Source organism: Gopherus flavomarginatus, chromosome 1 (assembly GCF_025201925.1).
Source record: "Gopherus flavomarginatus isolate rGopFla2 chromosome 1, rGopFla2.mat.asm, whole genome shotgun sequence".
Classification (NCBI taxonomy): domain Eukaryota; kingdom Metazoa; phylum Chordata; order Testudines; family Testudinidae; genus Gopherus; species Gopherus flavomarginatus.
Window position 1 is genome coordinate 191715902 of NC_066617.1, and position 13872 is coordinate 191729773.

The following is a 13872-nucleotide window of genomic DNA, read 5'->3' on the forward strand; positions in this document are numbered from 1 at the left end:
TCCCTGGCTCTTGAATCAGCTGCTGTTGCTGGTTCCTGAGCTGTTGCAGGCATTGCTGCTGCTGCTCAAGCTGCGCTGTATGCCGCTGCTGTTGGCACTTGGTGAGCCACTTGGTGAGCTTCTTGACCTTCAGCCGTTCTGGTTGGGAGGTTCACTGTTCTATCATCCAACAGATGGCAGGGATTTTATATGCTGCTTCTCTGGGCTTGTCCCCTTGTTTCAGGAGTGGGACGATGCCTGAATTCTCCAACAATTGTAGTGGTCTCTCACTCTTGAGTGGTGAGGGAGGCCAACTTGCCTCACTACAGGAAGACAGTAATCAGTAGTCTATGGGGGAAGCTTTTGCCCTCTGAGAAGCACAAACAGTCTCTAGCCCACAGCCTCCTGGCTGGGGCAGACTGCAAGTAACAGTTTACAAGGGGCTCTGGTCCTCTGGCCATGGTAGAGCACAGTCTTTGGTGCAGGCCTCTCGGTCTAGAATGAGTTTGCAGCCACCCCAGGTGTGAGATGGCAGAGCCTCATATCATGATCCTTTAATTGAATATACATTTTAAATTTGATTAGTTGAAAGAGATCCTGTAATAGGGCAAAAACCTGTGATCCTTTCTAACTCAAGTCAAAGCTCCCACTGACCTCTGACTATCTACTCAGTGCTTTTCTTCTCCTACATTTCTTGCTCTTTTTTCAGCCAAGTTAGAACTGACTATTTCTCCCTCTTGCTCCTCTATTTGACTAGTGCTATGCTGTCTGGATTACTGTTCTGGATTTCTCTGAATTTTCTTCTAGTCTTTGACACCTCCTCAAGATAATAGCTCCCTCACCTCCTGAAAGCAAGTTTAAAGTGCTTCTCTGAGTTAATCCTCAAGTGTTTCTCTTGATTTATCAGATTACAGCAAGTTAGTTGACTACAGGTTTCTTAGATTATTTTGTTGGAACACATAAAACTGTAAATTCCAAAAACATGTACTGGATTCTAATCTGTTGAATAAAATACCACCTCATTAAAAATCAGTGAAATGTCTTCTCTATTCTTTCTTCCTTTTCGGTAAAGATAAAAAGAAATAAAGTGCCTTTATTGGAAAGCTATTATTGTAATAACTTTTATTTCATTCAGTAGAGCCAGCATTTCAGTTATACAGCATCATTATCTCCATTATGCAAGAGAACATACACATGGTGATGCAGGCCATGTGTGCCCTGAAAGGTTTTAGGCAACTGTTCTGATGAGATTCTTCTATTGTTCTGTCAAGTACTGATCACAGTTGGAAACAACAGAGAATAAATATGATTTAAAATGAAGGAAAAAGCCATATGCATTTACAAATATGTCCACTCTTACTTTTGCTAATCCATACTCCTTTCTTGTATGATTTAATTTATTAACGTAAAAGGCTGAATCTTAAAGTCTGGATTGGGGAATTTAATATTGGAACCTAAATTGATGAAAACAATCCATTGGAAGTTTCCCAAACTGTGATTAAATGCTTACAGTTAAAGAAAGGAAGGTCCAGGATCCTTACTGGAATTTGGGAGATCCTGGTACAATGCCCAGTTTTTGCACAGACTTTCTGTGTAACCCTGGGCAAGTTACCTTAGTTCCCCACCTTTAAAATGGGGAAAATAGCACATACCTATCGCATAGGGCTCCCCAAATTCCCTGCACTTATTAATAGTGGAGACTCTGGCTCAGAAGATATTATCAGGTCTCTAGGGATCTGAATTCTTGCAGTACTGACAGTATCAAGGATTGGAACAAGTGGGAACCTGTGGATGATGGCTTTAGTACCAATGCAGCTGGCACCAAGCACTTGGTATAGGATTCCCTTCGTACCATAGACAGATGAGCAGTCTTTCTGGTTATTGGTAATGAGTGTTGTTCAGGGAAGGGCTTGGTCTTTTCAAGCCTATCTCTGCTGCTCTGGGTATGGGTACCTGAACTCTGTACTAAGTTTGTCTTAGATGTCTGACTCCTTTTTGCCTTTGCTATACTGGCCTCACTCAGATCCGACACAGACACCTTTTAGGACCTGAGGTCTCCGTAGTCTTTTTGTGAGCTGGTGACTGATAACTTCTTGGAGATTTCCTCATCACATACTTTTGCTTAGAGGCAGATGTAGATGAGGACTTCGGCACCATAAATGTATTTGGTGTCATGGTACTGCTTACCTCTCTGCTGGTCTCCAGTGACTGAGATATCAATGCAGATGGGGCACTAGCTGTACTGGGAGGTCTATGTACGGGGGGGAGGGCTCTCTCCCAAATCTAAAGTTGGGTGTAAATCTTGCTCCATCATAAGGAGTTTAAACTTAATTTCTCTGTTTTGAGTGGATTTCCCCTTGAAGGAAGTGCAGATCTTGCACTTGCTGGGGGTATGAGACAGAAGAGGTACTGGGAGAGTCTGTCACTTATTGGAATAACCTCACAACAGGAGAGGCACTTCTTGAATCCTGGGAAAATTCTAGGCATTCTCAAGCAAAACTAATGAAAATTTAACCCCTAGAAGGGAAAATCTCCTAGCTATGTAATTATCTCTAAGAATAAAAAGATTTTTTTAAGAAAGAAAAAAAAATAAAAAGGAACAGTTGTTCTAGCAGTTGACTCCATCTTGGGCCAAAGGAGGTTGAGAAGGAACTGAGGGCTGTTCGCCTATGTGGGGCATGAGGATGTGTGAGGTGCATGAGTGAAACAAATTGGCATGGCTACCAAAAATCTCTGATCAAAGGGACAGGGCGCAAGTGCAATGAAGTGGAGCATCTGCAGAGGCGCTATTCGAAGAAGAACTAACATAAGAATGTTAACATAATGGGGTTTGTTTTAAGATAAGTTTGCTGTGAAACTGCATTCCTAATAGGCATATACAGTTATTATATTTGCATGCATCAATCAGGTAATTGTACATGCAAATTGCCATCATGATTTGTACGTGCAAATACCTGATGTGTACACAAATGCAGTGATTGTTCAGGCAAAAACAACACACATTTCCTAAGCTAATGATGAAAAATAAGACCCTGAATATTTTCCTGAAGGGCTCCTGATTAGGTTGATTTTTGTAGTTTGCTTATTTATCACAAAGGAGCTTTAGGACTCTTGTCAGATCTCACAAGCTAAGATTTCACTTAATAGTTAGATGGGTGACATCCACTGAAAACCAGCCTGCTGCAAGAAATAGTGCTGGTTATTCAGTGATGCACCAGTGATGTCACTGGAATTGCTCCCAGAGTAAATGAGGCTAAAATATGGCACATAAAACTGCACTGTAAATGTTGAAAGCTTAAAAAAGCAATGCCTTCAGGATCTTACCACACAGGGAATCTCACATACGACTGAATTAAGCCATAGGTAATTTTAGAGTCACTGGGCCATAGGTGATAGGCCAAATTTTGTTTGTGCCCCCATTTTATGGCAGCAGCTCTGAACAGATCCTCTTCTTGGATTAAATTAAGAAAAGGAGAACATAGGCCATGACTTATGATAGACTGTGGAATAGTGGGGGAATATCCTTTTGTCATAAAACTAGATTGGACAAAGTAATAGAAAATATACTGAAGGGAGCAATCTGGCACTGGCAGGAGGATGGACAAAATGACCTAATAGGTCTTATACATCTTCAATTTCTTTGATTTTATTATTCAATCTGCCCAGGCCACTTTACTGAAGTATTTGCCCAACAGCAGGACCCACACACAGCTTTGACGGGGAGGTCAGAGCTTACCTGAGTTCAGTTTACTATGCTACAGTAGGTCTCTTTAAAGAGTAAGAATAGAGTTCAGGGAGACCATCTTCTAACTTCTCAAGCAGCAAGGATGACAGAGGAAGTTAATTAAGTCACACATACAGGGATAAGAAAGAGCTCAACTTCTTTTCCCTTGTAAGTTTGATGCCAGACAAAAAGTGTCCTCAGGTCACTATCAAGGGAGTTGAATGTAAGAACATTCAGTCCTCTGACTTACTCCTCTTTGCCACTGTCGGAAAGCCAGACTTTTCTGTTTTCATCGGTGGTTGATCTTTTTCCTTCAGGCAATAAGTTGATGTGGGCAGACACCAAGTTTCCCTGTGGACCTTGATTGCTGAAGCTTACTCTTTTAAAAGATGTTCCTGCTTTAGAAGAGAAGCTGCTGCTGGCTCCTCTCTTCCCTCCCCACTGCGCTATTGAGTTTACATTTTTATATGTCTCCTTCTTTACAATATCCCTTTCAACATTTACAAATAAGTATTTTATTTCCCTACTGACTGCCTTTTTCCATGTAGGAAATTATTCCCCCTCTTTGTCCCTTATTCCCAGTTTTTCTAACATAGCTGAAATTAGCACTGCTTCTCTTGTTCACTTCTGCCAAGCGACAGCCCAAGCCAGGTCACATAAACCAGTGGTTCTCAAAGCTGGTCCAACACTTGTTCAGGGAAGGCCCCTGGTGGGCTGGGCCGTTTTGCTTACCTGCCATGTCCTCAGGTTCGTCTGATCACGGCTCCCACTGGCCACGGTTTGCCTCTCCAGGCCAACAGGGGCTGTGGGAAGCGGTGCGGGCTGACAGATGTGCTGAACACCCTTCCCACAGCCCCCATTGGCCTGGAGCGGCAAACCACGGCCAGTGGGAGCCGCGATCGGCTGAACCTGTGGACGTGGCAGATAAACAAACCGGCCCAGCCCACCAGGGGCTTTCCTTGAACAAGCAGTGGACTGGCTTTGAGAACCACTGACAAACTAGATTATTGTGTTTCTGTGGCTGCCCTCACCCTCCCCCGCAAAAAAACCCCAGTGTTTTTTGCAAAACTTCTCTAGTCAGAGGGTGCATTTTTTTTTAAAGTGCAAAATTAGATATTTCTAGAGCTGGTCAGGTGACAGTACAAGTTTTCATGAAAAATTCTTCACTTTTTCACCACAATTTCTAATTTTGACTTTTTAAACAGTGGCAGAGCAGCTTTGAGAATCACTGTTCTAAAGAGCTACCATTACATATCCAAATAACCATAAAGGATCACAGTAAGATGGGCCATTATTCCACAGAACACTGATATATTACAAATGGACACTGGTGTTATTGAGGTTCTGTGATAGCTCTTGGGAAGTAAGGAGGATGAAGAGCCAATATTTTGATAATGGGGCCTAATATTTTGCCCATCCTTTAGTTCCAGAAGATCAGAGAGGAACCTGCAGAGGTTGGGGACAGGATACAATGGAAGGACCTTCCACTACCTGAAGGCCAGGAAGAGGCCCCCACTCAATGGTAGCTCAAATTTCACTTTACCAAGGCAGAGAACATGGATTAAGGTTTCTACAGAGAAGAACACAGGTGACTATTACTTGGCATATCTTCATCACTCCTCCTCACTAACTTATTAAGGTTTATTATTCTATTTGAATGAGTCCATAGCATTAAAGGTATATCCCAACAATACTTATCATTTCTTATTATGCTGCCTGTTCTACCATACTAAGGAATAAAGAGACTGAAATGGTCTTTGTCTCATAAAGCAGACAGAGCTCTCAGAAGAAGTGTGTCTAACGGTTAAGCAGGATGATTGAGAATCATGTAGAGACCTGGGTTCCCAGCTCTGCTACTGGCTTGGTATGTGAGTGTAGGCAAGTCACATAACCTATATTTCTTCCTCTGTAAAATAAGTAAAACAGATGTTTTGTGAGGCTTAGTCAATATTTGCAAAGCACTAAATCAGAGTCACACACTGAAGTCCATAATTATTTTTTATGCATTACTTATATATCGACCCTGTGTGAGCTGAAAGCAGAACTCAGAATTATGCCTAGGAGTCTCAGAATAAAACACAGACCTCTACTAATTGAGCTAAATAAGTGACTTAATTAGCTGACAGCAGTAGCATTTTGTTCAATCTAGTTCTCCTACTAGTTTTTGAACGTTATGATTCCTGATGTAAGATTTGCATCCATTTGCTCTTTTACATAGAGACTATCCGATTTGGCCAAAAGAATAAATGGACACAAATCTGACATCAGGAATCATAACATTCAAAAACCAGTAGGAGAACGCTTCAACCTCTCTGGTCACTCAGTAACAAACTTAAAGGTGGCAATTTTGCAACAGAAAAGCTTCAAAAACAGACTCCAAGCTGAGCTTAAATTAATATGCAAACTAGGTACCATTAATTTGGGTTTGAATAGAGATTGGGAGTCGCTGGGTCATTACACATATTGAATCTATTTCCCCATGTTAAGTATCTTCACACCTTCTTGTCAACTGTCTAAAATTGGCCATCTTGATTATCACTACAAAAGATTTTTTTCTTCTGCTGAGGATAGCTCAACTTACTTAATTAGCCTCTTACAGTTGGTATGGTTACTTCCACTTTTTCATGTTCTCTGTATGTATTCTATTCATCTGATGAAGTGTGCTATAGCTCACAAAAGCTTATGCTCAAATAAATTTGTTAGTCTCTAAGGTGCCACAAGTACTCCTGTTCTTTTTGCGGATACAGACTAACATGGCTGCTACTCTGAAACTTTTTTGACAGATGCAATAAAGAAAATTGGACTGATCAAGCCTGAGGAGGTTCATTTCAAGAAAGTACTATATATATAACAGTTAGAGAGTTTTCCATACCACAGAGCTTTGGGTATCAGGCTGGAAATCTCATGAAAATAAAGGCTTTCTCATGAGATTTCTGGATTTCCTGGTCTGGGAGAGGTGAGAAACTGACAACATGGAGACAGCCTCTCTGGCAGTATTTCAGTTTTTCCAGTGTTTTATATCTAGCTAAAACCTGGAAATCCAAAAGGTAGTCTTTTTAATATATATTTTCCAAATCTCAAAACAATGTCACTCTCTACAGATATGTGAATGCTTCCTTTTCTGTATAATCCTGAAGTTGTTCAAACCAGCTAGAGAAGCACGTTTCTTATGCAATAGATGTATAAATGAGATGCTGACAAAGACAATAAATAACATTACTTACCCTAGTCCTAGCAGTTGACAAACTTCATTTGAAATCTGTTCACTCCAGTAATCTGCACATGCTATATACCAATTATTCTCAATCCTGAACTGTACCAATCCATTGATGCTTAGAGAACCATTAAACAGATGCACTATGGACAAAAACAGACATATGGATTGGCAGGTAGGCTTATAATACTGGAAATATAACAGACAGAAAGCCAGATTCACTAGTGCTTGCAGAGGGAAGTGTAAATTACACAGTCTAGCAGAAATGAGGAACCCTCTGTCCCAGAGGTGACACAACCCAACAGGAGGAAGGCATGCTACTGCCACTTCCTCTGGCCAGGGCTGGCACAACCCATTAGGCGACCTAGGTGTTGCGTAGGGCACTAACATTTGTGGGGCAGCGACCGCGGCAGCTGGATCTTCGGCCGTCCTGGTCATTGGTGGTATTTTGGGGGCGCAATCTTCCGCCACCTACGGCACCAAAAAAGCTGGTGGCGCTCCTGCCTCTGGCATTTCTGACATGGGAGAGAGTTTTAATTTACAGCCAGGGGATCTCAGGAATCTTGTCAATGGAAGCTATTAAGTTGATGTGCCGAAGCAGCAAATGCTCCAGCCAGTCTATCCAAGGCCCCTTCCTGGCCAGTATCATCCTCTTTTTCAACCTATTGCACAATGATTTAGTGATCCAATTTTCACTAAAACCAAGTGGAGATTAAGTTAAAACCAGAGCTGACTGAAAATTGGAATTTTAATCCTGTGAGAAATTCTGATATTTCAACATTTGCTTTCATCGTTAATTGGGACTAAAAGTTGAAATGTCAATTTTTTTCACAGAGCAAAAAAAGTAAAAAAAATATTCAAATGTTGAAATGCTTCATTTCGGTTTTCTTCAACATTAAACAGCATCTCCATGGCCTGCGGTGAAGGCTCACAGGAGATGTAATCTGATTAAGCAGCCCTGCCTCTAGTGGAGAAGGATAGCATGAAGACTCCAAACCATGACAATGGTCAGGCACTGCTGAAGCTCAGGCAGATAAAAATTATTGTCAGCTTGACCTGAAATGAACCATTACATTTAAATTTTCCCAATGGAAAAATCAACATTCCCCCCCACCCGCAACAATTTCCTGTGAAAATTTCTGATTATGTAGAAACCACATTTTCCATTAAAAAAAAATCTGCTAAATATTCCTGACTGGTTGAATCTAAAACAGCACACAGCAGAGCTTTGCGAATGTCCTCTTCAATATGCAATTAGTATAAGTATGATCCTTCTGGTATTCATATTGGTGAAATATATCATTACAAGGTAGAGATGATGTATAGTGACTAGTGACTGGCAAACTTAAAACATCAGGAACGCTTGGATAAGCCCAGAAAACATTAGAGGGATCTGCACTGGGAGAGCTCCCTTTCCCTCTCTTCTGTATCAATCAGATCTTTCTGCCTTCCTTTTGACTCCATTTCTCTCATCTCCTTGAATATCCCCTTGAAATTCTTTATCTTTCCATGAACTACAATTCCCTTTCCCCCATCTCCAACAAGCCCCTGTAATCCCTGATTCACATATGATTCTTAATAGATTCTCTTATTTTGGTAATGTTGGTAAGGGAAGCAGTGAGTTCTGACACTGGACCCCAAACAACTGCTACTCTCAGTCTTCAATATATTAACAACCTTCTCCAAGTGAGAGAGGGCTTAGAATATGTTGACTTTTCTGTGACCCATGAGAAGCCCCAGGAACTAGAGTATTTGAAGAGGGCAGCTAGTTTAGCTTGATTGCAACAGCTGATGAGATCTTGAAATGGGTTTCAGCAAAATTAGGAGAAATTTTGGGGACTAAATGGGGTCTAATTGACTTTTCACTTCTTTTTGAGGCTTAGACTGAGGTTAAGGCTAGTTCTTGTGGGGTTTTTTGTTTTGTTTTGGTAACAGCTCACTCAGCATTAGATGTCTAACTCAATAGAAGGTGTTAAAGCAATCTGTGCCAAAAACATTTCTTTGGGATCAAGTACATAATAACAGAGCAGGAAATGACTGCTTTATCCATCTTTTAAATCTGCAATATAAATGGCTGAAAATCTTTTCCAGCTGTTCTTAGCTACATAATTATATTCACAGCTTTTCCTGTAGGTGGAGGCTGCAGGTCAGTTTATTTTAGGAAATTAGGGGAAAAAAAAGACAACGACATTCTCACACTCAAAAAGAACACATTGAAATAATGGAAAGAGTCAAATTCTGCTTTTGGATGCATGCACGCAGTTCCAGTTTAAGTCAATGGGAACTGCCAGTACACGTCTATGGTCATATCTTAGTCCTACAAGTTGTCTTTAAACCAGCCAAAGGCAACAATTTGTATCTGAATCTAAAAGCCTACCCTTAAACGTTCCCATTTGTGATCTACAGAACTTGTCAGAAATAGCAATTTCATTTTTTGCCAGACCCAACATGATTTTAACAGTTTTTGCATTTAAATTGTCATTTGGGGGCCATTATATCCATTTTACATGAAACTAAATTAGGTACTGTACATTTAATTTTTATTATCTTCACTGATGGTAGCATGACAGCAGCTGTTGCTCTTGTTGTCATGGTAACCTGCACACGTGAGCAGCTGTGAAAAGCAGTCATAATGCTGCTCCAACACCTGTATGAGACAGAGCCTAGGCAAGCTCTGTGGGTCAGGTATGGGAGCAGCAGTTTACAAGCAGTAAGCATTTTGCAGTAACCAGCAGTCAAACTGGTTTTCTTAGAAGAGAAATCTGCCAGTTTACTGTGGTAGAATTAACTACACAACTGAAAAAGGATATTCTCCTGTCATTTTAAGTAGCCTACACCTTGAAGTGTTGAGGACACTCCCTGCTTTCACAGGCATATTTGCCTGTTTAGATGTAATGTCACAGAATGACTCACTTTGTTCTCTCTCTCTCAGACTTCAAGCCAGACCTTCAGCTTGTGTAAATCGGCACAGCTCCATTGAAGTAAATGGAGCTATGTCAATTTATATCTTCAGAGTTTCTGACTCTTTACATTTGTTCTTTCTTGAATGGTTATTTCCTTTAATAAAAAAGTAATAAAATAAAATAAAATAAAATAAAATAAAATAAATGATCATTATTGAATATACATGTATTGCTCTTTGGGTACGAGGAAAACATAAACACTTACCACACTCTGCTTCATCAGAGCCATCTTTACACTGCCATTGTTTGTCACAAAGGTTAGCAAGGGGTATACATTCCCCACTTCCACACTGATAAGCATTGGGTCCACAGGGTTCTGCAGAAAGATGAAGGAAACAAAAGCATAATTACAGAGTACGACTAATTATGCAGATCATCCAACCCAACTGAAGGGACAAAACTGTGAATCTAGTGATAAAATGGGCAGGGGCTCTTCACTGGTATTTTATTGTTATGGAAACACATGGGTTTTTTAAATTAATTTATTCAAAAAAGTTAAATGGAAACAACTATATGCCAGTGGCTGCTATTCTATTGTTAAATACGATACACATCTGAGGGGTGAGAAAGGAACGAAGACTTCGATGGGTTTAAGACTTCACACGGTTTTCAAAAGTGACTAGAGATTTTGGATACTAAGTGCTCTTCACTTTCCGTAAATCAGGCCTTTTTTAGGCATCTCAAAATTGGGCACCCAAATCTGGATGCACCCCAAATCATGAGTCACTTTAAAAAAATCTTGTGTGGGGAGAAATATTGCAGAGGAGCAGAGGAATAGGAAGAAAGGGTGCATGCACCAAGCTAGGTGTATTCTAGTTCAATCAACTGCATACCAGAAGGTTACATTCCTTCAGAATATACAGCTACGTTTGTTTTCTCCAGTTAATATATATATATATATATATATATATATATATATATATATATATATATATATATATATAAAAATTATATTGCTTACAGATTGAATTAGGGAGCAAGGAAATGGAAAAAAATTGCCTATTCTATGGACAAACAAGTTTACTTCAGTTTACTTTGCCTTTCTGGCTATGGTAGCTGAAATTTTATAACTTTGTTTAAGGTGAATCCGTTGTTTCATATTTTGGTAAAATAAGTGATATACTACCAGGTTTAGTGTCATATAAACACATATCTGGCTTTTGACACAATTTTGATTAAAACAATTATACACGTTATACACACAATGGGCCAGGTTTCCAAAACTTCTTTGGATCAGATTTTCAAGTGTTCAGCACCCAAAATTAGGGCCAAATTTTCAAAATAGCTCAGCTGCTGCTCACTGCCAAAATCTTTTGAACCACTTTTGGGAAGAGCAGTTACGTGCCCATTCCCAGTAAAAAAAAAAGGACAGAATTTTTAAAGGCATCTTAAAATATAGCTAGGCACCACACAGGATTTTCAAAAGTGCCTAGGCACCTAACTCCCATTGATTTCAATGGAAGTTAGGCACCTAGACACTTTTAAAGTGGGAGTTAGGTGTCTAGACACTTCTGAAAATCTCGTAGTTGCACCGTTACACACCTAAATACCTTTCAAAATCTGGTCCATAATTACTGTGTACACAAATCTGCTCTAATTTATCAGCCCATGATGACCAAAATGTCTCATGAAGCACTATTCTGATTATTAGGCATGAACATAATTAATATGTGTCGGTAACTTTCCATATATTTATTTTTCTAAAAAAAAAAATAACCAAACCCCCCCCCCCCAAAATAAAATGATAAACATGAAAATACTGAGTCAAATTCTGCCCTAAATTCAGTGGCACTGCACAGAGTTCTAGACAGTTCAGAATTTGGACAAATTTAATATTTTTTTCAAATGATGTTATAGTGACAACAGCTGTCCATGATCAGATAATCCAAAGGTTAGGCCGACGTACTGCATACTGCTTTTGCCATTCCCGATTTCATATCAATTTTTCTACAATTTTGACTTTGTTAGAGCATAATTGTGTCTGCTTAAATCCAACAGATTGCGAAATTTACTCACCAGGCATGCCAAGGTTATAACCAGTAGTGAAATTTGCAAGAAATCCTTTCTGAGTTCCAGATTCGTCAGTAATGAAGAGCACTGTCATCTGGTTAGTGGTAGAGAAGACATCTGGAACAGGGTTTCGTCCTGTATAGACAGCTATTCTCAAGGAAAAGATGAGTACATTGCAATGGTGGGTTAGATGATTTTCATTTAGATGGATTGTCAGATGTTTTTGGATGCCATAGGATGAAAGATATTACTGTTCATATTAAGAGATAGAAACAGCAACATACGGGTAGTAATTATTTCCCAAGCCTCCTACATCCTTGCAGGTGTTTATAACAGGGAAGGTATATATTCCAAACCTGACACATTAATATAGCAACACAAGCCTTGATCCTGTCAATACTTACATATGCGTTGAGCTACAATGAGGGTGCTCCTGTGTGGAAAGTTAAGCACATGCATAAGTCATGACAGGATCACATAAAGTAAATGTATCCTTATGCCTTCTCATCAACTCCCAAGTCTCATGAATCATCCCAAAATACAGGTAAAAACAGAAATGACTAATTCCTTTTCCATCATGTTGATCAGAGTGCTAGAATCATGCCTGATGTGGTACTTGCCTAAAAACAAGGAATCTGCTCCTCTTCCATCTCTGATTTCAACTACATCATAGATATTTTCCAGCTCAAAATATAGAAAATGAAGCTGAATGTTTTCCCCTTTTCCAGCATTTAAATACCACACACCTAGAAAACAACACCAATTAAAACAAACAAAAACAAACAACCCACTCCCCACACATGTACTTTATATTTACTATAGTATTTGTATTTTGACAGGCCATGAGGGAAAAGATCTTGGGTAAAATTTTCAAAAGCATTTAAGTGATTATGAAGCCTAAATCTTATTTTCATCAGTTACTAAGGGTCATATTTTTAAAGATATTTAGGGGCCTAATTCCAAATGATCTTTCATGGTACTTAAATCCTGTGCAACTTGGTATCTGCATTATTTAATTAAGAGAATCATATGACATGAGTCTGGCCATTCGAATTATCCTCCTTCTATGGAAAAAAAGCCTTTGCAGCTTGGGGTGTATTAAAGGGAAAGATTTGTTTGACAGAAAACAAAGAAAGAAAGAAAGATTACATGTGCTCTTTTCTCCACAAACTGAGAACTCATGTAACCAGAGTTGCCCCAGGACACACATACAGCAACATAAGTAGGATGTAACTGACAATCTTTTTCTGCGCACCATGCAATTCTCAGAATGTCTTGAGTCCCATACTAAGATCCCAATTCAACAAAGTAATTAAGCCCATAACTAACTTTAACCATGGCCTCACTACCAGTGACCTCAATGTGACTACTGCACATGCTTAAGTCAGGCATGTGATTAAGCATCTTGTGGAATTAGTGAAAGTAGGATACCATACCTTATTGTGACAACCCCCACCCCAAAGATTTGATTTCATTTGGTTAACACACCAGAGAATTCACACAGCTCTCCTACAACAACTGAATAAAATTTAAATTTAATTGAAAAGCAACAACAGTGCTTTCTTCTTCACTTCAGGCATCAGTAGCAAATATTGTACATTATCAAAACATTGTGGGCCTGATTTTCTTCTAATTTATACCAGTTTTACCTTGGTGTAACACCTTTAATTTTGGTGGCGTAACTCCTGATTTACACCGCTGTGAGAAGAGAACCTCCAATCAAAATCACTCACAAAATACACATAAATGTTCTTCCTCATCAATTATTTTAAAATTAATTATTTTATAGGAGGTGTGATTAAAATGCTGCCTGCAGGTCATGTACATCAAGCTGACATAGAGTTCTCCAGTGTGGCCCGTTGCTACCCTTACTGCTTTTAGACAGAAATACAGCCTATAAAAACTACAGCTCCTATATTGCTGTGGTGTGTGCACCAAAACTGAGAGTGGGTGCATTCTTCTTCACAATTTATCAGCTAGCT

The 13872-nt window shown here is 39.5% G+C and overlaps 1 protein-coding gene across 1 annotated transcript in view; it reads right to left on the reverse strand.

Moving 5' to 3' along the window:
* The window catches only part of TMPRSS15 (transmembrane serine protease 15), a 90162-nt gene that overhangs the window by 18210 nt on the left and 58080 nt on the right, over positions 1–13872 (reverse strand). Inside the window, exons 15-18 of the mRNA XM_050937118.1 lie at positions 12511–12636; positions 11897–12037; positions 10086–10196; positions 6928–7060 (exon numbers count right to left, since the gene is read on the reverse strand). Coding sequence (XP_050793075.1) covers positions 6928–7060; positions 10086–10196; positions 11897–12037; positions 12511–12636 — 511 coding nt within the window. The remainder of the gene's footprint in view (positions 1–6927; positions 7061–10085; positions 10197–11896; positions 12038–12510; positions 12637–13872) is intronic.